Here is a 23,550-nt window from a genome sequence, read left to right as displayed (position 1 = left end):
TGTCAATAGGTGTCTTGTTTTGACATGTTTTTTGTACAATTTTATACCTGTGGGAGCAGCCGAGCCCTCACCATTATACCAAACATTGACGAAAATAAAAATAATAATTTTGTTTTCAAAAAGCACACATTGCCACAATGCTTCTAAAACTACTTTGTCTGCCCATATGCTCCTTGTGAAAGTGCAAAATGCTGTTACATCTGCTGCACTCTTCTGGTTGTGGGGATGTATAGAGCTTGTAGGTTCATCAAGAACCCTAGGTACCCAGAGCCAATAAAGGAGCTGCACCTTGCAATGGGTTTTCATTATATACCGGGTGTACAGCAATTCATTTGGTGAAATATAAAGAGTGAAAAATAGGTATCAAGGAAACCTTGGTATTTCCAAAATGGGCACAAGATAAGGTGTTGAGAAGCAGTGGTTATTTGCACATCTCTGAATTCCGGGGTGCCCATACTAGCATGTGAATTACAGGGCATTTCTCAAATAGATGTCTTTTTTACACACTGTCTTACATTTGGATGGAAAAAATGTAGAGAACGACAACGGGGCAATAACACTTGATCTTCTATTCTGTGTTCCCCCAAGTCTCCCGATAAAAATGGTACCTCACTTGTGTGGGTAGGCCTAATGCCCGCGACAGGAAACGCAACATGGACACATCACATTTTTACATTGAAATCTGACGTGTTTTTTGGAAAGTGCCTAGCTGTGGATTTTGGCTTCTAGCTCAGCTGGCACCTAGGGAAACCTATCAAACCCATACATTTTTTTAAACTAGACACTTTGGGAAATTCAAAATGGGGTGACTTATGGGGCTCTCACCAGGTTCTGTTACCCAGAATCTTTTGCAAACCTCAAAATGTGGAGCGACAAACTTCCTTCCACCCAGCATTCCCCCAAGTCTCCCGATAAAAATGGTATCTCACTTGTGTTGGTAGGCCTAGTCCCTGTGACAGGAAATGCCCCAAAACACTATGTGGACACATCAAAATTATCAAATACAAGACGACCTGTTTTTGCGGGGGAAGCACCTGCGTTTTTGGTACTGGGCTCAGCAGCCATCTAGGGTAACCTACCAAACCGAGCCATTTCTGAAAACTAGACACCAGAGGAAGTCCAGGGAGATGTGACTTGCGTGGATCCCCCAGTGTTTTCTTACCCAGAATCCTCAGCAAACCTCAAATTTAACTATAAAATCACAATTTCCCCACATTTCTGTATGGGATCACCGCATTGGCACAAATTTCCTACCACCCAATGTTCCCCTCGGTCTCCCGATAAAAATGATACCTCGCTTGTGTAGGTGGGCCAAGTGCCTGTGGCAGGGAAAAGCCAAAACTATGTCGAAATTGAGGTGGAACCAAAGCGGGTCAAAAAAGGCAGTTTGAAAACAAATGTTTTTAGGCTGACAAGTTGGGCAGAATTTTTATCGGTATAGATGCAATAATACTGGGTGGTAGGAATTTTGTGGATTCTTGCAGATTCCAGAAGGTTCCGTCACAAAAATTTGGGGAAAATGTGTGATTTCAAGCAAGGTTGGAGGTTTGCAGGTCATTGCGGGTAAGAAAATGGCGCGGGGTGCATGTGAAGCACACCACCCTGGACTCACCCAGTTTAGTTTTCAGATGTGTCTAGGTCTCGTAGATATTTCTACATGGCAGCGTCCCAAAGTCTAAAAAGTGCAGCCCTCACCATTCCAAATGGGATGATTTTGACAGTTAAACAAGATCCCATGGCCCAAATGTAAAACCAAAACCCAAAATAATCAAATGTCCTATTGCTTGCCGTTGGGATAAGATCTTTTAGTGTGCGGGGGGAGAGCTGAAAGACTATTACCCCCTTCAGTTCGGTCGGGGCATAGCCAGGCCCATACTGGTTGGGGGCCACCACCCCATATTTTTTTTTTATTCCCTGGCATCTAGTAGGCTTTCTGCCCCCCGGGGAGTGGATCAGGGTAATTGCCCCATCTGCCCACCAGTGAGCAGAACAACTTTGCCCCTATTTTTATGGCCATACCCCCAACCCTCTTTTTTTAAACAAAATTCTTCCCTGGTCTCTGATGGGATTTCTGCCCCGCTTGGGGGCAGATGGGTCTTTTAAAAATAGACCGATCTGGCCCAGGAATGCCCAAACAAAACAAACACACACAGAAGTGGCCTATAAACAATTTGCCCCAGGGGAGCGACCCTTGCATAAGGGGTCGCTCCCCACGTGTAAAAAAGAATAAAAATTATCCCTGGTGCCTAGTGGCTTCTTCCCCCCCAGGGGCAGATTGGCCTAATCAAAATAGGCCGATCTGCCCCTAGGGGGCTCAAAAGGCCTAATGAAAAAATGCCCCCTTGGAGAGCGGCCCTTGCCCAACGTGCTGCTCCCCTTATTTGTTTATATCATCTAAACAAACTCCCTGGTGTCTAGTGGGCATTTATGCAGCCCGATCACTTTACGATCGGGCTGCAGAAATACTCAGAAAGACAAAAGGAAAGGAAAAGCCTTTCCTTTGATGCCTCTCTGCTCGTCCCCACCCCTGATCAAAAGAGAAATGCTTTAATTTTTTTTCTGATCGCGCTGGAAGCTGAGCTTCCAGTGCAATGTCGGCAGCCTCTGATGAGGTCAGTGCGCGATTGCACGCTGACATCATCAGACGTCACTGGGTGGGTGGGATAGGGGGTAGAAGAGGAAGCGATTTCCCGTCCATAACTGCCCAGGGGAAGGGGTGGGAGGCCCACAGGGGGAGTGCTAGTGCTTCCCCCATGGGCCGGGTGCAGGACGAGCTGGTCTCGTCCTCAGCACACTGCAACCGAGGGCGAGACCAGCTCATCCAGGGCACCGAAGGGGTTAATGCCTGACTTATTTACCTATTTAGGGACCCAATTCTGAAAGAGAGTCACAAAAGTTCACGCATGGTATATATCCTTGCTTTAGTGCAGATACACAGCTTTCACGAATTTACAGGAATTTACAAAAGTAGGCTAGGAAATTGTACTCCTACAAAATATCTGCAAACTGCATTTTAGCACGAGCAAATATGTATGTGTAGATTTGCTCATGCAAAAATCTGTTGAGTGTTTACAAGTTCACTTTCCTTCCAACCACTTATTTTCCCAACCCTGGAAGAATTTTTCCTCTGTCTTTGTTATGAATACATGTCCAACCTTTCTCACTATGGGAAAACATTTATGAAGAGTGAATAAATATCCCTAAAACATGCAAGTTGGTAGGTTTGCACAGACTCAAAAGGCATTCCAACCCAGAAACTATTAGTTACCGCTACCTCTAGTCCCAGAATGTAGATCTGCGGAGAGGTGGTAATATAGGGGAATTGCTGGTATTCAAACCATACTATGAGCCCTGGCATAATCAGAGAGAATATAATCAGAGTTCTTATATAATGAAATTGCTGACATAATTTGTCGCAGCACTACATTGCACCAAAGGGACAAGTGTTTTTTTTAACAGGGCAAGTAGATTAAGGAAGCATGTTGTCCCATGGACAAGTGGAAATTTTATTAAAATCCACACCCCTGAATTCCTAAACAAAAAAATTAAAGAGAATGTGACGTGAAAAAAGAAGGCTGCGTGGCCTTCCTCAACGTGCAGCATGTTAGCAAAGAAGCAATCAGAAAACACTCGACTCTTCCAGCTAATAAAACATATGATATTTTTTTCGGCAGCAATTGACCTAAAGAACCGCGAAACCCGTGATTGAGACATTAGTGTTTGCACAACTGCTTTGTAGGCATTTTCAATTATCAGTCTTACGGACTTAGGCCGTTCCTGTTATCTGCCATCGTTAGGGTATCAAAAATGAAATTTTTGAGGGAAGAATGAAAATCGGCATGATCAGCAGAGCAAAGGAAGGTCAGTGTTTTCAGTTGGGTGTCAGGCCAATGCAGATTCTCAGTCCTCGTCCGAACCCGCGTCGGTGGTGCTGTGCCAAGCAAGGTTTGGCTGCGCGTGAAGCTGGGAGTGGCCGCGCCTCGGGAGGAGGAAGGACTGGGCGAGGGTGGAGCAGTCACTCCCAATATATATAACGGGTTACTGAAACCCTCCTGTGCCACAGATAAACAACTTTTTTTGTCGCGGGGATCCTGAGTCTCTGCAAAACTCTGTGAACAGGACCTTAACTGCTGCTGCGCCATGTCTGTGACCAGCCAGAACGATACTGGGGTAAGGAAGGCACGCGCCCCCTCGGAGTCCACCACGCGCTCACCCGGACCTCACCACGCGCCAGCTGCGCGCGCCTCGGAGCGCACCGTCCCTCTGCGTGCCAAGGGCGCCGCGAGACCCGCGCTCGCGCAGCGTTCGGAACGGTGCAAGGCTTACGCTCGCGCCGAGCCACGAGTTTACTTGGCGAGTCTTTGCGTTTAGGACCCCTCGCCACCTCCCCCTCCATTCGCCCAGTCTGTTTAGATGCTCGCTGGGCGGGTGTGACAGGGTTTTAATGTTTCCCCACGTTCAGTGCTTTAAACTTACAGTGAGCGATGTTTTTTCTTTGCAGTATGTTACTCTGCATTTAATAACTTGACAAGCCGATTACCAATAGAGAAAGCACAGGAAACAGACATTTGCAATGCAATGGGTCTCGCGTTTGCTGGAGTTAGAGCTATTAGGGTGGTAAATTCTTAACTGGACTTTTTTTTGCGTCACAAACAGAAAATAAAAAGTAAAACAGTTGACATAAGCGAGGCGATTCAAAGCGCCACGACTTGCATGAGCGCAGAGGTGAGACTCAAAAGGAAAAAGAAGTTCCCTTGCAGTCAGAATTATTGGCAAAAGTGCAATTATCCATGTAACAGGGTCGATGGCCAAGGCAGTAACTAAACCACCCCAAGGAGGGACAAATGTAAAGCATTTACCAACAAAAACAAATAATTTTTGAAAGGCAAGCCCATGAACGAGTGATAGTGATGGGCGCGCGGTGGGCGTGGTTAAAAGCCCACAGATACATACCAACACGTTGGAAAAGCGCCGCTTGCATGCTCCTGTGCTTGACTTAAAAACCTAGGGATGGGGGAGCTGATGATACTTGAAGTAGGACCGGAGTCAAGTTAGTGTTTGAATCTCTTTGGTATCAGTCAGCAGTGAATTATATTGGAAAGTTGCTGGCAGGGCTGCAGTTGAGTAACATATTGTTTTAGTAATGGATTACATTGGCTAGCTGTTGGCAAGAGTCTGTTATGGAACTTTGGTAACAATGTTACCTGCATCAAGGCATTTTCTGACGGCCTTTGCTATATTATCTGTATTATTTTTCTGGGGTGCACGCTTATCCAATAATCATCATAGGGGTGGGTTTTATTGGTCTGGATGTTTGTTGATTATGTGGCTGTGGTCTCAGTGTGTACCCAAGTGGGTGCGTGAAAATGTCTGATTGATATCTATTAGAATGATTGATTATTTTATTTCATTATCCAGCCTTTACAAATAAAATGCCCTGCTTTCGACAAGCTGGAAAATCCCCTGTTGCCCTCAATAAGGAGATACATTTCATGTCCTCAATGGTGGCAAACTTGAGCCCTTCAACAACTGATATTTTGTCTCCTTCAAATAATGTATTGCACTGTGTTGACGGGGGGGTTCATAATCAGATGGTTTCTTAACATGTGGGGAAGTAGTTGTCGGAGGAAGTGGGAATAACTATCATAATTACTTTGCCAAATAGTCTGTGCAATGAAAGTCTTGGATTAGGAAAGAGTACATTAAAACTTTCTGTGAACCTGAAGGAATTTGAAATTAGAGGCTAATAATTAAGTTGACACACTCAGCTTGATTTTTTGAAGCAGAGAAAGTACAGCAACCAGGAAATAAAATAGACAACGAGTGGCCTCAACTGAAGCATCGGCAAAAAGAGAGCGTGCATTGTGAGCAAGAAGGATAAAGTGATATGCCAGAATTTAGCATATCCCCTCGTCTTTAAGAATTAAAAACCAAAAATAGAAAAGCTTCAACAATCCCAATAACATTTCGATTTTTTCATCTGTAAATTAGATAAAATATTTCCATATTTATTTGTTTAATGTATAATTGTTTTTGCAGTTTTGTGTATTGTTTTGAGGTTCAAATTATAGAGATTGCTTAAGCCTGAGGTCCCCGGCTTCCAGTAATGACTTTGTGGGGGTGCACAGAAGTTTAAATGTTAAGAACTTGAAGAAAGTGTTTAGAAGCATTGTGTGAGTCACAAGGGATTTGAAAGTCTAAAATAGATGCATTTCCAAGGAGATCACTGCATGTCTTACAAAACTTCACATACTTCAAATGTGGGCATTTGCGTTTTTTAGAAAATGGCGTAAATGTGAACAAAATACTTTGATCTTCATTTTATATCCATTTGGTTTAACATTACACATTCATATGTGTTCCATTCACACATTCATATAGTTGAATGCAATTCATTTAATGACTGATTTGCCTGTGACTTGACTTATGGTAATTATGACAGCGATATGAGATGCTTAGTTTCCCCAATTGGGAGACATTTAAGTGCTCATTTAGAAAATGTTGGAAGTGCAAATAATTGTGTTAAATTTGTAGAAAGCACTTTGCCACACATGTAACAAAATTTTCCCATTCAACTTTGACATATGGCAATACCGTTTGATTCTAAGGGCAAAACCATGTTCTAAATTTAAACCTCTGAATGCATAAAAAGACAAGATGCCATTTCTGCACTATATATCTTCATGCAGTGCTAAATTGGAAATTCCTAAGGCCAACTGCAAGGGTGTAGATTCGGGGTGGGGTGTTTGGGGTGTTACCCCCACCAATTACCCCAATTAATGTATTTTCTGATAAATAGTTGCATACATGATCTTTTAGTTGAGTACAGTGAGGTGTCTGTCGGATTTCACTGTGGATTTTTAGATATTCACAGAAAAAAGCACATACACTCTCTCTCTCGGTTATAAAGGCCTCAAAGTGTTGGTTATTTTACAAAATATTGTGTTTTCTCTTACATAGTACCCCTGTTAACCCACATCCCTCTCCCTTCACACTGCCTTTTAATCCCCTCTCATACACCCAGCTTGTTCTTTAATGCATTTTTACACTATGTGCCAGCGTGATTGTTGGAAAATTTGAAGCTTACACCCCCCCTAATATTACTGGGCAAGCTACGCCCCTGCCTATGGTGCTAAGTACTGACCACCCGTGGGGGGCTAGGCACGGGACGGGGCTCAGGGCCCACCAGCAGAGATAGTTCTTAGGCCTGCGTGGTTTGGCCTCGTGCAGAGGTAATGAGGTATTATAACACATTTTCCAACTTTCTCTCTAAGGGTCTCCAAGGTTGAACACAAAGGGGTGTTTCTCAGAAGGGAGGTAGCAACACCTCTGTCCCGGTGCAAGGCTGAAGTGCTTGTCCTGGCATTTAATAGTGGAAGGCTGTCTGTACAAAAAGGTTTTTCAATGCTGAAGCCCTTACAGATCACACAAAATCACCATCTTGGAGATATTCTAATCTAGACGACAAAGGTGACCCTGGAAATGAGCAGTGCAAGGACACATATACGTTTTCATGTGTGGTGCACATACCATAAGCACTCAACCAGGTTTTTATACAATTATTAAATGCTCCATGTTATATCATAATAATGTTTTATAAATTATTTAATACCACCTGTCTTGATGTTTATAGGCGTTATTATTTGTCAATTTATTGATATACTCCTGGCCGGTCTAGGGGACCAATAAGTAAAATGTTGCACACTAGCCTAGTTCCCTTCCATTCCTGTCTCTGTCTGTCTTCCTTCTCTTCAATCTCTCTTCTTCTTCTTCTCTGAACTTTCTCTCCAACTTCTTCCTTCCTCCTTTTTTCTCTTCCTTGAAATTCCCCTCTCCCTGCTGTTCGATGCAGCAGCAAAGGTCCTGGACTTTCAAAACTGGCCTCCAGTGACCAACGCCCGATTGAATAAAAGGCCAGACCAGGCCTGTACTCACTTAGGTTTGTTTCTCTGCTGCTGCAACAGTTACTTGTTTTATCTATTACGGATGGGATTTGCTACATTGCATGAAAAAGGGAAGATGAGAGGCTCCCAACACAATGGACGCAGAAGCAAACGAGGCGAACCCTTATGTGAAGCCACACATTGAGGTCCTATGAATAGCAACTGAGCTGGTCTTGAAACATTAACCTCCCTTTCAGCAGTGGTTATTGAGGTGTTTTCTGAGTTGCACCACAGTTAGGGTCCTGGATGTAGTGGGTGACAGTGTGTATAGTCAATGAGTGAGACTCTTCACTAAGTGAGGTGCACTCCCATTTAGCGGGGCTCCGTTTAATTGTCTGACAGACACAAGAGCTTTGCTCCCCTATATTAATAAGAGATTCCTTTCTACAGAAACACCAAGTAACGTGTAATCCCTTCAATGCTGGCATGAGAGTCCCTCATTGAATGAGGTGGAGGTTCGCTCCTTCCTTTCTGAGTGAGCTAAAGAGGTGTGTGTGTACATCCAGCAGGAGGGACTCTACGATTAAGGGGTGCACTCAGGAGCATCCACACTGAGCGTGACACGTTTCAGAGTTCTCGGTTGATGCGTACCCCAAGATGAATGTCGAATACGTAAACCAATGCTTGTTACCTATGAAAGGTATCAGCTTCGAAGCACTTCACAGTATCCCTTGGAATGCAACTTGGATTCGACACTGGCTAACAGCATTTAACATTCGTCCGTTCTTTGTTTATTGTGCTGGGTACTGTGGGTTCTGATACATTTCTCTGTGGTTGTACATCCAGTCATCCCTCTCCTTCTGGTTAGATTTCTTGTATCTTTGAGGTTTGAGTGTTGCAACAAGGTGTTTTAACACCACTTCGTTTACTGTGCAGGAAACTGCAAACACCGTGTAGTATTTCAACATTTTAGAAGGGGATGGGTTTGTTCCTCCTAAGTAACAGCCTCAACTTTGAGCTTGGGGTTAGAATTTGTCCAACACTTCCTGTACTTAAGACTTGGGTGCCTCTAAATGATGAAGGCACCTGAACAAACGTACAACTCAAAATTGGGGTCCATGTACAGAGGGCCAAACACCAACAATCTGAGCATCACTTAAGTACAGCTTATCAACATCTGCTACTGTTGCCAGACGAGGGCTTGGAAGCATCCCTTAGCGTTGTTTTTGTCTAAACTTTTGCAGAAGTTCTTTCTATTAATATTCTTCCCTTCTGAAATTAATGAATGTCCATAAAAATATGATCCTGACAAGCCTGGTACATGATGTACACAGTATCCTATGCACAATGAGTCCCTCTTTCTATGCACCCAGGCAGCCCCTCGCTGTTGCTCTCTAACCCCTCTGCTTTGGCCGCACTGCTTAGTTTCCCAATCGAAATACCAAGTAGTTGAGGTTAGGGACACCAGCTCACTCTAGGTCATCATGGACACTGTCTCCAGGCCTAAGCTTTTCACCTACAAATCGTTGATTTTATGCACTCTAAGTAGTTCAATGGAAACCAAAGAAGGCCACAACACCCAGGACACACTGGACTATCACACAAAACTCTAGGACTAGAAATGACCCGGGGGGGGGGGGGGCAGGGGGACAGGTTACCCTAGTTGAGTCCTCCTTATTTTACCACTGCTTCTTTTTCGTGCAACTTTGCTGAATTCACAAATCACCAAAGAGTTAAAACTGCAATTTGTGGGAACTTAAACAGAAAAGTTACAGGTTTAAGGAAAAGAGCAAGCGTTTTACTTAATGCCATTTTTAGACCAAGGGCTAGTGTTAGAATTAGGGCAGACTAAGGATAAGGATAGAAGGTTGAAATAGCATTATAGTTATGAAAAAAAGAGAATTAAATGAAGATGTCAATCAATCAGGAATTTGTAAAGCGCACTACTTACCCTTGAGGGTCTCATATGTGTTAATGGTTTGAAGAAAAGTACTTATCAATACAAATGGAAATTTGCAAACTTTCACTAACAGTAACGTTAGAATTCTTTATCTTCAAAAAATAAAACAAAACAGAGCAAAAGAAGGTTCTAACACAGGTCCTGTGATTGGTATGTCGTCCCAGAACCTATTGTTTTGGTGAAACAAAGGGGGTCACTTGCTATAACCAACTGGGAGATCTTGTTGCTAGTACAGGAGATCCAGTAAGTGCACTAGCAACCTGCTAGCCTGGATCTGCACCCAATCCCTGCACAAACTGAGTATCCAGACCTGCTCCCTGTACACACTGGGGCTTTTGCACCCTCTTCTCTTTCTACACACAATGCAACTTGAAACCCCCTCCTTGCAAACAGCTCTGTTTGCCCCTCCTGCTCTTCTGCAGACTTTAAGTCTCCTTACCACCTCCAAACGTACACGTCCAGTAGAGCTCATCCATCAGTTCAACATAACAAGATTCTGCACCCAGTATCGCTTCCCCAGCTCAGTGTGACTCCCACACCCAGGCTCCTTCTTATTTATACAGTTGCAACAACAGGCATACGGATCAGGTGTGCACCCTATAAAGGCCAGTCCCTTATCTTGAGGGTCTCCAGGCTTATCTAGCACCAAAACTGAGGCAATTGAAAAAACTGTAAATTAAGGAGACATTAAGGAGACATAAAGGACGGACTAAGTAACATGCTCCAAGATGGAACTCTTCTTTCCTAACGAACAAGGACAAAAATGAAAATAGACCCCTCCCTGATAGTCAATTGATGCCCAGTGATGGAGAACAGGCCTTTAGAAAGACTCCAAGGGCCCACAAGCAAGAGACCCAAGTTTTGGCATACCCATTACAGTTAGGGTGTTGTATTGAGGAGTACAACCAGTGATTTGTGGGAATGCTTATTTTAATCTCAGCCACTAGTATTCACTCTGGGCTGTAACCTAGTGCATTGTTTTTGTCCACAAGGCCACCCCAGACAAGGACCCAACCATATTGAAATCAGCTTTGGTCCTGCTCCAATAGGAACATACCGACTGAACTGCCAGGCATGGTTTATCCTGATCCACACCTCAAGCAACGCTATGCCAGTTCCCATTAGGCGGTACCCTCCTTACCATTGGCGGGGAGACTGACGGAAGGAGAGTACTGAAGGACTGGTAAAAGGCGCGTAGCTGCAGCCCTGTGCCTAAGCGTTCATGTCTACTACCTGTTGTAATTACCGCCAACCGTACACTGCATGGTGATACCACTTGATGCCTTCCTGATCCTTGTAAATTGATATTGCTCCTGCAATCATTATTACCAGTGATACAGAACCAGTATTTATTTGTCCCTGTAGTTATTTCTCGTTAGTCAAATCACGACAGACCCATGTTCTGTCAGTGGTTTATATAGTTTGGTCAAGCCTGCCTGAATCTTTTTCTCTTCACTGATGCAAATTATGGGTCGCCAATCAAGCTGATGAATTTTCAGACTTATCTTTTCTTCAACGTGAAGCGTCTTTGTAATGTGATGCTGTTGTGAAACCTCTTTTATAATGAGATTTTTTTATGGTTTTTATTCAACATTTAAACAATGATTAGAATGGCCTTAGACCCAGCACACCAATTGAAACCAAACAAAACTTTTGCAACAGATTGTATAAGGTTAACACCTGCATATTAATTAGTGAGTTGTGTTGTGTGCTCTTCGGTATGGTTTTCTTTTAATGGGGTGGTACTGTGGAGTGTCTTATTCAGTGGTCCTTCATGTTAGTATGTGACAGACTCTGTACATCAACAGATTGATCCTCTGATGGACATGGCCCTTCTTAGGGGATTCCCTGAAACCTTTTGCTTTTTCCCTCTGGGTACTTTGCTGACTCTCTTTACGTGGCCTTAGGACTCTGGGCACTTTCCCACTGTGCTTCAGTGGGAAAGTGTGCGTGTCCTTCCTACTCATGCCAAGAAGAGGCGCATATGTGATTGGTTCAGGTGCAGTACTCAGGAGTGCCCTGTAAAAAGATGCACCACATACCCGGGGAGGGGACGGCCCTGACTTCTAGAGGTACATGTCACTGAGTATAGAATAGCCTGTCAAGTATGTGTCCAGCCTGACATAGCAGACCTGTGTGCGCACACTTGCTCCTATGGTGTTCTTAAAGAAGAGGCCAGCCTGATATAGCAGACCTGTGTGCGCACACTTGCACCTATGGTGTTCATAAAGAAGAGGCCAGCCTGTTGTAGCAGGCCTAGATGTGCACACTTGCACTTATGGTGTTCTTAAACATGAGTCCAGCCTGTCAGAAGCAGGCCTGTATGTGCACACTTGCACCTCAGTGGTCTAAAACATGAGTCCAGCCTATTATAGAAAATCTCTGTGCACACTTGTACCTACGAGGTTCTTAAACCTGAGACCAGCCTGTCATAGCAGGCCTGTGTGTGCACAAATGCACCTATGGTGTTCTTACACAAGAGGCCAGCCTGTTATAGCAGGCCTAGATGTGCACACTTCACCTTCCCTGTGTTCTTAAACATGAGTCCAGCCTGTCATAAGCAGGCCTGTATGTGCACACTTGCACTTATGGTGTTCTTAAACATGAGTCCAGCCTGTCAGAAGCAGGCCTGTATGTGCACACTTGCACCTCAGTGGTCTAGGACATGAGTCCAGCCTGTCATAGCAGACCTGTGTGTGCACACTTGTACCTACAGTGTTCTTAAACCTGGGACCAGCCTGTCATAGCAGGCCTGTGTGTGCGCACTTGCACCTATGGTGTTCCTAAACATGTTTCCAGCCTGCCAAATCAGGTTTGTGTGTTCGCAAGGACATGTATGCCTAGGGATTGAAGAATACCCTACAGATTTCCGCTATTGTAGTTATTCGGGGTGCACCCTAAAACAATGTGGGATTGAACTAGAATAATTGCTCAGGTGGGCCATGTGCTGACAACGTTCCCAAAGTGTACATATTACTGATGTCATTTTAACTTGGTTGGACCTAGACCTGCTAGTGATATTTTCAAATGTGATTTATGCCCAGAGATTCATGAGGTTCATGTTGTGTTAAATACAAACTTTATTTACACATACCTGGTGTGAAGTCTCTTTTGTGACGCTCAATGCATTTGTTGTTTGAAAGTGCTGTGCCAATGCTTTACACAGTGCCCCTATGATAAGCCTAACTGCTCACTGCCAAGCTACACAAGAGTGAGTGCAGGTTATACAGCAAGTGTCAGTCGGTCACACTGTCCCTGAGACATATAAAAAGGTCTGATCAGCTTTATAAAATCACAAAACTTTGCATGCTGACACCATTGCTTAATGGCGCTTTGCCCAGGAAAGACAGTAGTCCTCTGTCCACTATGAAGGTACTTTTGGTGCATAACTCAAGCTTAAAGGACAGGTCCTGGACCTTGCCGAATCAGGGACACGCCTAGGCATCTGTACACATTAGATCAGGGTGCCGCAGAGCCCTAATAAAAATCAGGAAACTACCTTCACAAATAGACGGACACTCATGGCAGGTTTACACGCCCATCTTCCACGCAGGGGACATTTCTCTACCAACAGGATCTTAAGTCCAACAGGTAACCTGAGATCTTGAATGTTCGAAATTGGCATTTCCATGAATATTTCAAAGTGTTGAGGGAGAACATGAGAAGTAGACAAGATCAGCATAATAAAAGGACGGAATGGAAGAGTGAATAAGAAGAGCCTTGTGAATTGAATGATCTTCCGTAAGATCATTCTCCCCTACTGCATTTACTAGTATAACTGTAGTGGAACTTTTCGCCAACTTTCTTAGTATGTAAAATTTGTAAATTTGTGGCCGAACAATTCTGCAAATCCTAATTCTCTGGATTTAGGCATTTGCTACTACTAATTTCACTATTTGCAGTTGTAGTTTGAACTTGGGACCACAGAAAGCTTAGTGAATCAGGCCCTTACATTTTCTTGGTGTTTAATTCTACCGTCCATCTGCACTGCATTAGTTATGGAAGCTATACAGCAATATCTGGGCAGTCCAAGCCTCTTCTCAAGCAGTTATTTACTTTTCTCCAAAAAGCACCAATAATTTAATAAATATGCCTATTGATTAATTTTCAGAGGCTTCTTCACCTGCATGTGCTGCCCCTCATCACATGGGGAGCCTGGAGCCGTCTGCAGCACACATAGAAGTGCCAAATCGCCATTGTAGATTGTGTATGTGCAGGAAGGGTCACCTTCCTGCACATAAAGAATCATTCCCTGCAACACAGGCACCCTTTCACTATGGTGCAAGGATGCCTGCGTTGGCGCTGGCAGCTAAATTTAGCACCGGCACAGGGGGAAACATAGAGGTGTGCCATATTTTAGTAAATACGGCGCATCCTTGCATTTCTAAAGTGTCGTAGCGCTGCGCAGTACCGCGCTGCGCCACATTTTAGTAAATCTGGACCAAAGTGTCTTTGGCATGCGTCATATCTGTAAGGTACTGTCTGTCGACTCTAGGTGAATAATTTTTACCAACAATGACCATGCATATAACATAAAATAAAATAGTTTTTTGGTGCTTAAAAAGTATTAATTACTACCAATCTCAATCATATTAATTTTATTATCCACAGAAGAATGAACTCTTAAGATAGTCCTGCAGGGATTGTTTTCATGCCCTGAAAATGTACTGCCAGTTTTGACATCTGCTACATAACCAACCGAGCTATTGCAACAGACTTTGTGCCTCATTACCAGTCTGGCGGTCCAAGGACCCCCAGACTTGTGGTGGCGCTTGGATGGCCTCGGGTTGACGGCGGTCTCAATCCACCAGGGCAGAGTTGCAAGCAGCGCTGACCTCTGGATTACGACCCACATTTCCGCCAGCCTTTGCATGGTGGTCCCATCGGCATGCAAAGGCTGGTGGAAAGGGGGTGCCGGGGCCCACGCATTTGACTGCAGGGGCCCCCATGGACAGACCCGTCTCACTTTTCGGCAGTGAAAAGCGTGATGGGTGCTGCTGCACCCGACGCACCCCTGCAATGCCGCCGGCACGATTATGAGCCAGCGTCCATGTTGTGGTGAGTATTCCGCTGGCCCAGCGGACAACTCATAATTGGGCTGGAGGCAGAAATCCAGAGTGATGATTTTCCGTCCAAAAGAGTTTGAAAATGAGGCCCTTTATCCTGTGATCAATAAGAGCTGCTTGAACTCTGCAACAATTCATAAACTCACTAAGCTCTCTTGCTAACATTCAGACCTGTGACCAGCATTGCTCTGCAGCTGGCACATTAACCCCCTAAGCTATTTTACCTGTATTGGAAAGTGCCGACTGCTGAAAACATCCATAACTCCACTGATTGTTGTTACCCAGCGCTTGTCCAGCAGATGCGGCCGGGTAGGAAGCTCAGCGGGCTGTGCCCCGAGGTGTAAATCAGCATAAAGCTTGGATGCTTAAGGGTGATAAAATGATAACCATTCAGTTGATCAATAAGAATTGTTAGAGTGACACCTAACTTCAAAATTGTGTGAACAAGTGCAATTTAAGACATGAGGTCGAATTGTGATCGATTTTCCACCTTTGTCTATTTTCTCTGAGAGAAAATGGTTTTCCATTGAAAGTGGTGTCAGATTTTCACATGGGCCGTGCTTAAAGTTCAGGCTTTTCGATTACGTAACTCATACCCGTCCCAGGCCATCAGCCTCTTCCCCTGCCTTAGCTTAGCCTTGGTGCCTGGGAAGGATTGGGGTGGTGAACCCAAGTGTGCACTGTGGGAGAGCTGGGCGCTAGGGAGGGTGGGGATGTGAGGGGATGCCAATCTCTGAAGTCACTCGGCCCCCCTTCATCATCCTAAGCCTTCTGGACTCCTTTTGGTGCTGGCTGGAATATGAAGACTGTAAAGTGCTAATCAGACCACAGAATAACCTTTACGCCCATTTGGCTTTCATTTTAATTTTTATGTTTTTTTTAGGGTCAGATCTAGAAAACGGCGCAATTTTATGAAAACAGATTGTAAAATCCTCTATCTGACTTTAATTTATCCCTTTAATGTAAGTATATCAAAGAATGGGCGAGCACCTTAAAGTCACAGCAGGAGCTGGAGCCCCATTAAAGATTAAAGACTGCGTGTCAGTTAGTGATACGTGAAGAGAGGTGGGAAGGAAGGATGGTGTGGGCGTGAAGCACTGGTAGGCCAGCTGGCCCTGCTGCCCACCGGTGTGAGGAGGTGGTTCTCTTGTCTGCCAAGACATGTTAATTTGTAAGGAGTTAGGTACTCTGCAACACCCTACCAGACGTGTTATTGATACAAGTGCTACTTAAGGGTGTAGTGTGTAAGTTAAGTACTATAACCTTTGTGTCTCCACCAGGATAATTTCTTCTTATGGCTCTCAAGCCACATTTACTCTATTCCCTAGCTCATATGCAGCACCCCCTCTGTTGTAGGGTAGAGTCCCTTTGGTAGAGTTCTGCATCCTTTTAGGTCCCAGTCTTTCCCTCCACCTTGTACCTCATCTAAACAAAAGAATTGTGCAAAAAGTAGAGAGTTATTGTTGAACTCTGGCTTCCCTTGGCTCCAAGTCTCACCTTTTAAAAAAAGTATTTAATTTTTCAAAATAATATCCTTTTGAGCTGGCCGGGGGATTCGCCTCAGCTGGTTCCTGCTGATGGGTTATCAAGCTAGTGCTACTGAATTTAAATCTTATCATACGAATCCTGGCACCCTTTTACTTAAAATTCCCATTAACAGCCACAGGCAGATGCGAGGAGGTTGGTTAAACCTCTCCACTGAATGTAAAACTACACATATATATTTTTAACAGGGATCCATTAGGAAGGTACAACCTTAGTGAGAACTGCTAAGAACTAATAAACGGATTTGCTAGAAATATGCACGCATCTATGTCTTTAATTCTGCGTTTTATCCATACTACTACCTGAACTTACTCCTGTTGTAGCAAGGCTCAGTTCTGGTGGCATCAGTAGTATCTTTAGAAGTGCCCCGTGGTTTTGGATCTCCTGCTTTCAATCATGGGCTCAAATCTTCACCTTATACGTAGGTTTAATCCAGCAAGTGAGTGACATGTTACTGTTCTGACCTCAGATTGAGCTTTCCCTGTAAGAGTCTTGTGTAACAGGTGAGGTACTGCATTTAATGCAAATAATACTGCCTATGCCTGTGGGTGACATAAGTGTGGTTAGGCTGTTTGAGACCGTCCACGTATATTATGGTCTCTGGTGTTCCAACACCAGCTCATCGTCTAGATTCAGACCCATGGGTGTGTTGATTACCACAGTCTATGATGCCTAACCCCCTAATTAACAACCCCATCATTACATTAAGTGTGGTTTAGTGGCAAAGGAGTACCTCACTGTGTTATAATTCAGTAGAATTATGCTGAGGGGCACCAAAGGCGGTCAAGCACAGGCGTTGTAGAAGCCCAGCTTTCTAAAATACAATTATGTAAAAAAAAAAAGTAGCTACAACCCTGTTTATAACTGGTCTTATTTTTTTATAGAAAAATCACAAACACAGAGGTCATTGGTAATTACTCTAGACATACCTGCCTAAGATGACTTTACATGGAATCTGAATGTGTTATCGAACAGTCTGCTAGTTGTTTTTCTCCAGTGAAAGTGTCTCCTACTCTTAGAAAACCTGGAGGAAGTTGTACCCAAGTTAGGAGTAAAGTGTTAGTGTGTTTTAGGGTGATGCTTTGTGTTGAAGCCTGTATCTGGAAGGGATGCCCTTTATCAGTCAGATACTTAGGCCATGGGAGTTTGATTGCCATGCACTCTTTTGCTCACTTGGCAGCATCACCAGAACACTACTGGTCACATGATAACACTAATATTTTGGTTAGAATGTATGAAAATTGAGAAAAAGATGAGCTCCAAAGGCTGAAATTTGATAAAGCGTCAGACATCTCCCGTTCTATTTAATTAGAAAGTTCTGGCTGTAACCGGCTCCTATGGAATCACCAAACTTGTAGTAGTCAAACAAATAACATCAGTTTAAAAGCAGACTATCAAAATGACTTTGTCTCTGCTCTGTTTCACAGTTCTGAATAATTTGAGCTGCATTTAAAGGGGCAAAGTGTCAAGCCCAATTGTCAAAATCCCATGCATACAATGAAGGGAAAAAGGAGGGAAATGTATATTCAAATGCAGACCTGTCCTCATCTCAAGACATTTTAAACAAGTTTGACATACCAGAAAGTTATGAGGTGCAAATATTTATTTATCAAAATGTACTCTAGTACAGGGAGGTTGGGATGCTTGAAGCAAGAACATCCTTCAGAGCAGATGTTGCTGCCTTGTTGATGGGCTTCTTGGTAGCAGGCATCTGCAAGGGTCTAGGACGACTCAAATCCTGTGTGGTCACTTAAGCTACCCGGGGTATATCAGCTGTATCCCATGTGGTGGGAAGGATTTATTCCATTCCACAGCTGCCCTTACTCAAAATAAAACAGTGGACACATGACTCTTTAATTTCTTCAAAGCTGCTTCTTGATTGGGCCACATTTGAACTCTGGCTACCAGTACCTCCAAGGCAGTTAGCTTGTCCATGCTAATTTAGAGGCTAGATTTCCCAGCCCAGGTTATTGGCTCAGTAAAAGAGAGTGTATGTTTAGGCCCTAGAGAAGACCCAATGAGGCTAAACATATTCTGTACTGTAGCAAATTTCAATGTGAGACCACTGCCCGGCTGCTTGTCTCTTTTCATGAGCGAGCCTGACTTTTGTGCAATAGACCTAAAGAATACCTGTTCCTGCATCACACCCTAGAACATCACTTGTAGCACCTTTGGTTTGTGGAGACCATTAGTTATTTTTCTGATCTAAAAGCAGAATCCTAAGTCTAAGGGGGTCATTTTGACCTCAGCGGTCTTTTTTCAAGACCGCCGAGGGACCGCTGTGCGGAAGACCGCCAGTGGTGGCGGTTTGCCGCTCTGCCTATTATGATCGTTGGCAGCTCTCCGTCCTTTTACGGACGGAGAGCTGCCAACAGCCATACTGGCAGGCGGCGGGGAAGTGGAGGTTGCTCCACCTTCACCGCCACGCCAACAGAACACCGCCCAGCGAATCATGTCCTGTGATTCGGCATGGCGGTGTTCTGTTGGTGGTGTGGTGTCGGCAGAGCAGCCCCCATGGCTCCCGTCCCCTCCTGGAGGATCGTCGGACCAGGTAAGTCGATCGTCCGTGAGGGGATGGGGGTGGGGGGTTGTTGTGTGCGTGCATGGGGGTGTGTGTGTGTGTATGTAGAGGGTGTGTGTGAGTGTGTGTATGCTTGCAGGGGTGTTGTGTGTATGGGAATGAATGCGTGTATGTCTGTAGGTATGTCTGTATGGATGTGTGCGTGTATGTTTGAATGTGGGTGTGTGTGTCTGACTGTGTGTGTGGATGTTGGCATGTATGTCGGTGTGTGTGCGTGTATGTGTGTTGGTGGTGCCTGCATGCGTGTCGTGTGTGTATGAGTGATGGTATGTTGGGGTGGGGAGGGGGGTCCTGCCACCTTTGGGGGGTGGGGGGGTAGGGGAGGGAGTCAGGGTGGGGGTAGGGGGTGGGGGAGACCCCTATCAGTGCCAGGGAAGGAATTCCCTGGCACTGATAGTGCTTACCGCCATGGATTTCATGGCGGTTTCAAACCGCATGTAATCCATGGCGGTCAGCCAGTCCAAATACCGCCGGCGGTATAGTGACGGCCGGCGGGCTGGAGACCCTGGTCTCCAGCCCGACGGGCGGAACGGAGAACCGGCGGATGACCATGGCGGTAACCGCCATGGTCATAATACACAGAGGAAAGACCGCCAGCCTGTTGGCGGTCTTACCGCCGCTTCTCCGCCTTCCGCCAGGGTCATAATGACCCCCTAAGTCTCCTCCTTATGCTCTCTTGGTAGATACAAAGCTATCCATATCTGGATAATAAGGTTTGTGTGTAGTGACACCGTCTGAGTCGCAACACTTGTCAGAGTGGTGACATCATCTTGCATATGATACAGTGAATCATGCATATATTGGGGCTTTGAGTGAGAGCCTGAGTCACGCGTCCAACCCTTGCAAAGGTTCCAGGTCATTATGTCCCTTATGCAGCTGGCCTCGAATCCTTTATGATTCAATGGCAATTACTGGAGGGAACTGCAGACAAAGGGCCTCAGATTTTAATTGTCTCTTCAACAATTCCTGACGGCCTTTGAATACATTATTAAAATGAAGCATTTTACTTCAAGTCTGTAGACACATAAGTGGCCCTGCTTAAGTTATGTTATAGACTTCTGCTTCACTGAGTATAATCTTCTTGGCCATGAGGTTCTTTCTCAAATTTTTCCCTCTTCATAATTGCCTCTTTTTTTTTAAAGCAGCTCATCAGCACAAACAGGGGTGCCCCCATTTTTCCAGCCTGTGCCCCACCACTATAGACGATATGCCCTCCGTGATATGTGAGGACGGCTTCCTGATCACTCTTGCCGTGTAGTAGCCAAGAAAATGGAGGCACTCAAACCTTGCCACACAGTGAGATTACTACTGCAGGATGCTAAGTGGAATGTTGAACTTTCCTTGGGTCACCAGCATTCTAAATGTATGTATGGGCAGCTCATGATTTCAAGGTACTGCAGGTCTTACACAAAAGCTAAGTGGGGCGTTGTCTGTTCATTCACATGCTCATCCTAAACCACATCTCTAGGTTAGGGTGCAACTGAACATGCAAAATGACCCACGTTACTCTGATGTGGCACAGAAAAAGTTTGGTTCATGGGTCTTATGGCCATTGCCTCTTTTTCATTTTATTAATCAAACTTTAGTCGTCTGGCCTTTGGTGCATTAGAAGTCAGATTACATAAAAAAAAAAAAACAGTATTCAAAAATATAAAGCAGGGCATACCAAACACTCTTTGATACTTAGAGAAAAGTAAAACAACCTTTACAGGTGCATATGTGTAAAGCACATACATGACAATAGATGCGGACTCGTGTAGTCATGGGGTGAGTTTTAATGTCACTCGGATATTACGTTGACTTGGGAAAATAATGGGTGTGTGCAAAGTGGGAAGTAGACACAAAGTACTTATTAGATGGTCGTGGTAGATTAAAGTATAGTTTTCACAGTTAAAGTTTTCCTTCCCATCTCATTCCTCTTAAAACATTCTGGCAAGTTTCTGAACTATTCTCGATAGTGAAGCCAGTAGGGAGTGCTGCTCCATTCTGGAATACATGTTTTTTCAGGCTTTAAATTCACCTGTTGAAATCCTTGTGCAAACCAACTTACTCCCTCCGGCAAGCTGAAATTTTGTTCCAAGAGATTGTCATGGTTCCTGTCTTATCACCATGGGGGCTGTTGACAGTGACCCTTTAACATTCGGGATTCTGTCATACAGAAGGAACAAGGCACAAAACCTAAGGGTCTGCTGCCCGTTCTTGTGATCCTTATCCCTAATCCTGCGTCCTCTTGTGATATCTCTCCGCGACTGGTGGATAGATGGGGTTTCCCCGGATTATTTGCCTGCACTTTCAGCTTCAGGGTTTACTGTGGGTGCATTCAGGTTATCTCTTCTTGCTTCATCCTTTTTTGTGATGTCACCCTAGTCAAAAAGAGTTTGGATATACTGGCTACATGCATTTACCACTGGTGCAGGTGAAGGTAAACGTGGTCGCTGTTTTTTTATAATATTGCAGTGGGCCCCCGGTTAGCGCTTATTTCAGAGACTTGATTGACAGACATCAGGATTTGACATGACAAAGGAGTAGAGCGCAACCTCCCACAGCTCTACTTTCTTTGAGCTCCTTCCTGATCTTGTCCAATAGAGTCTGGATTCACGCTCTCCATTTCCAATATGTCAGCGAGTAGGTCTGCGATCCCCTTGGGGAACCTTCTTCTGGTGCCTCCAGTTGCGTATCTGCCCCTCCTTACCTCTGCCTCTCCGTTTGCTGATTGATCGCAGATCCCTAACCATTTCTGATGCACTGACGTCTGCTCCTTCACTTGTAATGGAGTATTACTGGTGCCTTTTACATGTCCCATCCTAACCAGGTCCTTGAGATGCTGAGGGTGATGTGGCTAAAGACTTTGAGATAATCTGTGTTTCAGTTACTCAACTTGTACTCTTAATTGCAATGATCATCAGTGTACCCATTTTTAAAAGGAAGCATTGAATAACTTCCTCTGGCCTCTGACTCAAGTAAATGTGACCAGAGATACAGACTTGTGGGCTTAAGTAGCAGTATTAATCTAAAGGTGGGTTTTGAAGTGCTTTGCATACTGTTTGCTTCTTAAGACTGGCACTTACTTAAGGTCTGATTTACAGTTTGGTGGAGGAGTTACTCTGTCACAAACGTGGCGGATTTCCCTCCGCTGCATTACAATTCCATTATAGCCTATGGAACTTGTAATATGGCGGACGCGATATCTGTTACGTTTGTGATGGAGTAACCCCTCCACCAAACTTTAAATCAGGCCCTTAGTCTGCAAACAATCCATAAACTTCCATTTTTTGCAATTAGAGACTTAGAGGATCGTGTGCTTCATGAGTAAAGAGGCGTCGAATACATGAACAGATTCCTCTATGTTGATTTAAATGTTTATATTCATTTTAGGGTGCCTGTAGTTGAAGGGCCAAAAGCCACTCCAGACATCCTAAGTACTCGAGCTAGTAGTATACATGCACTAGCTGCTAACCATGCTTACATTGCTTTATGTATATCAAACCCAACTGCATCCCTCCCAAACCCTCACCATAACTCACAGTGGGGTAAATGTTTCACACTCCAGCTGACCTGTGGCAACCAGTGCAGCAGGCCTTTAGCATCCTTTTTACCAGGGGCAGCCCCTCCATTTCAGTGGAGGAGCATCGCCCCGCCAAACAAATGTCCCCCATAACAGAAAAATAAAATGGTAATAAACTTTGTTTATTACCATTTAATTTTTTTGCACCCTGTCCTGAATCGGGTGTCAGGATGGGGTGGGGCAATTGCTGCCCAGTGGCAGCAGGGAGCTGTGCATTTGTTTAAAGTGCGCATGTCCCATTGGCCGTTCCATCTTGCGACGGCCAGCCTGATATGCGCACTTTAAACATCTCTAACCCAGCTGTCTAAAGACAACTGGGTTAGAGAAGGCACGGGCCTACAGCACTCTGGTGAGTGCTGAGAGAGCCCGCTCCCACCAATTCTGACGCTGCTTTCATGCTGGTTGCCAGCATGAAAGCAGCGTCAGGGTGGGTTAGTGGCGTTTCCTGGTCCTGTGTGTTGAAGCTTCCAGGACCAGGAAGATGCTGTGAGGAAAACGTCTGAAGGGGAGTGCCTTTTTATGTCTTGTCTTTTTTATTATTGTTATTGTGTTCCTGCACCCCCCAGCGCCCCATCTTTTTACCTGAGCTCACATCTGGGTCAAAGTCAAGCTTAGGGCCTCCTGTGATGCAGTCTATAGTGAGTAGAAGTTTCAAGAAATAGAAGCGTAGAGATGCTGGGTGACATTACGAAAGGGATCACAGAGGGCCTTGTGCTTTTTTTTACCTGAGCTAGGATCACTGGCTGAAGGCTGACAGGCTGCATCGCCAGCTAGAATGTACACAACTTGAGGCTCCTTTCAAACTTCCTTCCCTTCAGGGGAAACATTTTCCTGAATGCAAAAGCGGATTGTTCAAAGCTATCCAATTTACATTCAAGCAGTTGAAAGCCCTCTATTTTTCAGTTCCAGAACACTCTGAAAGTCATTGTCAATCATGAGATGCATATTCT

The 23,550-nt window shown here is 44.6% G+C and overlaps 1 protein-coding gene across 1 annotated transcript in view; it reads left to right on the top strand.

Annotated features, from left to right (window-relative positions):
* Positions 1-3,892: 3,892 nt before the first annotated feature.
* LOC138283776 (catalase-like) overlaps positions 3,893-23,550 on the top strand; it is a 91,854-nt gene continuing 72,196 nt past the window's right edge. The window contains exon 1 of the mRNA XM_069221847.1: positions 3,893-4,170. Coding sequence (XP_069077948.1) covers positions 4,141-4,170 — 30 coding nt within the window. The 5' untranslated portion in view covers positions 3,893-4,140. The remainder of the gene's footprint in view (positions 4,171-23,550) is intronic.

Source organism: Pleurodeles waltl, chromosome 3_1 (assembly GCF_031143425.1).
Source record: "Pleurodeles waltl isolate 20211129_DDA chromosome 3_1, aPleWal1.hap1.20221129, whole genome shotgun sequence".
Lineage (NCBI taxonomy): Eukaryota > Metazoa > Chordata > Amphibia > Caudata > Salamandridae > Pleurodeles > Pleurodeles waltl.
Note: the sequence above shows the minus strand (reverse complement) of the source record. Positions and strands in the feature narration are given on the sequence as shown.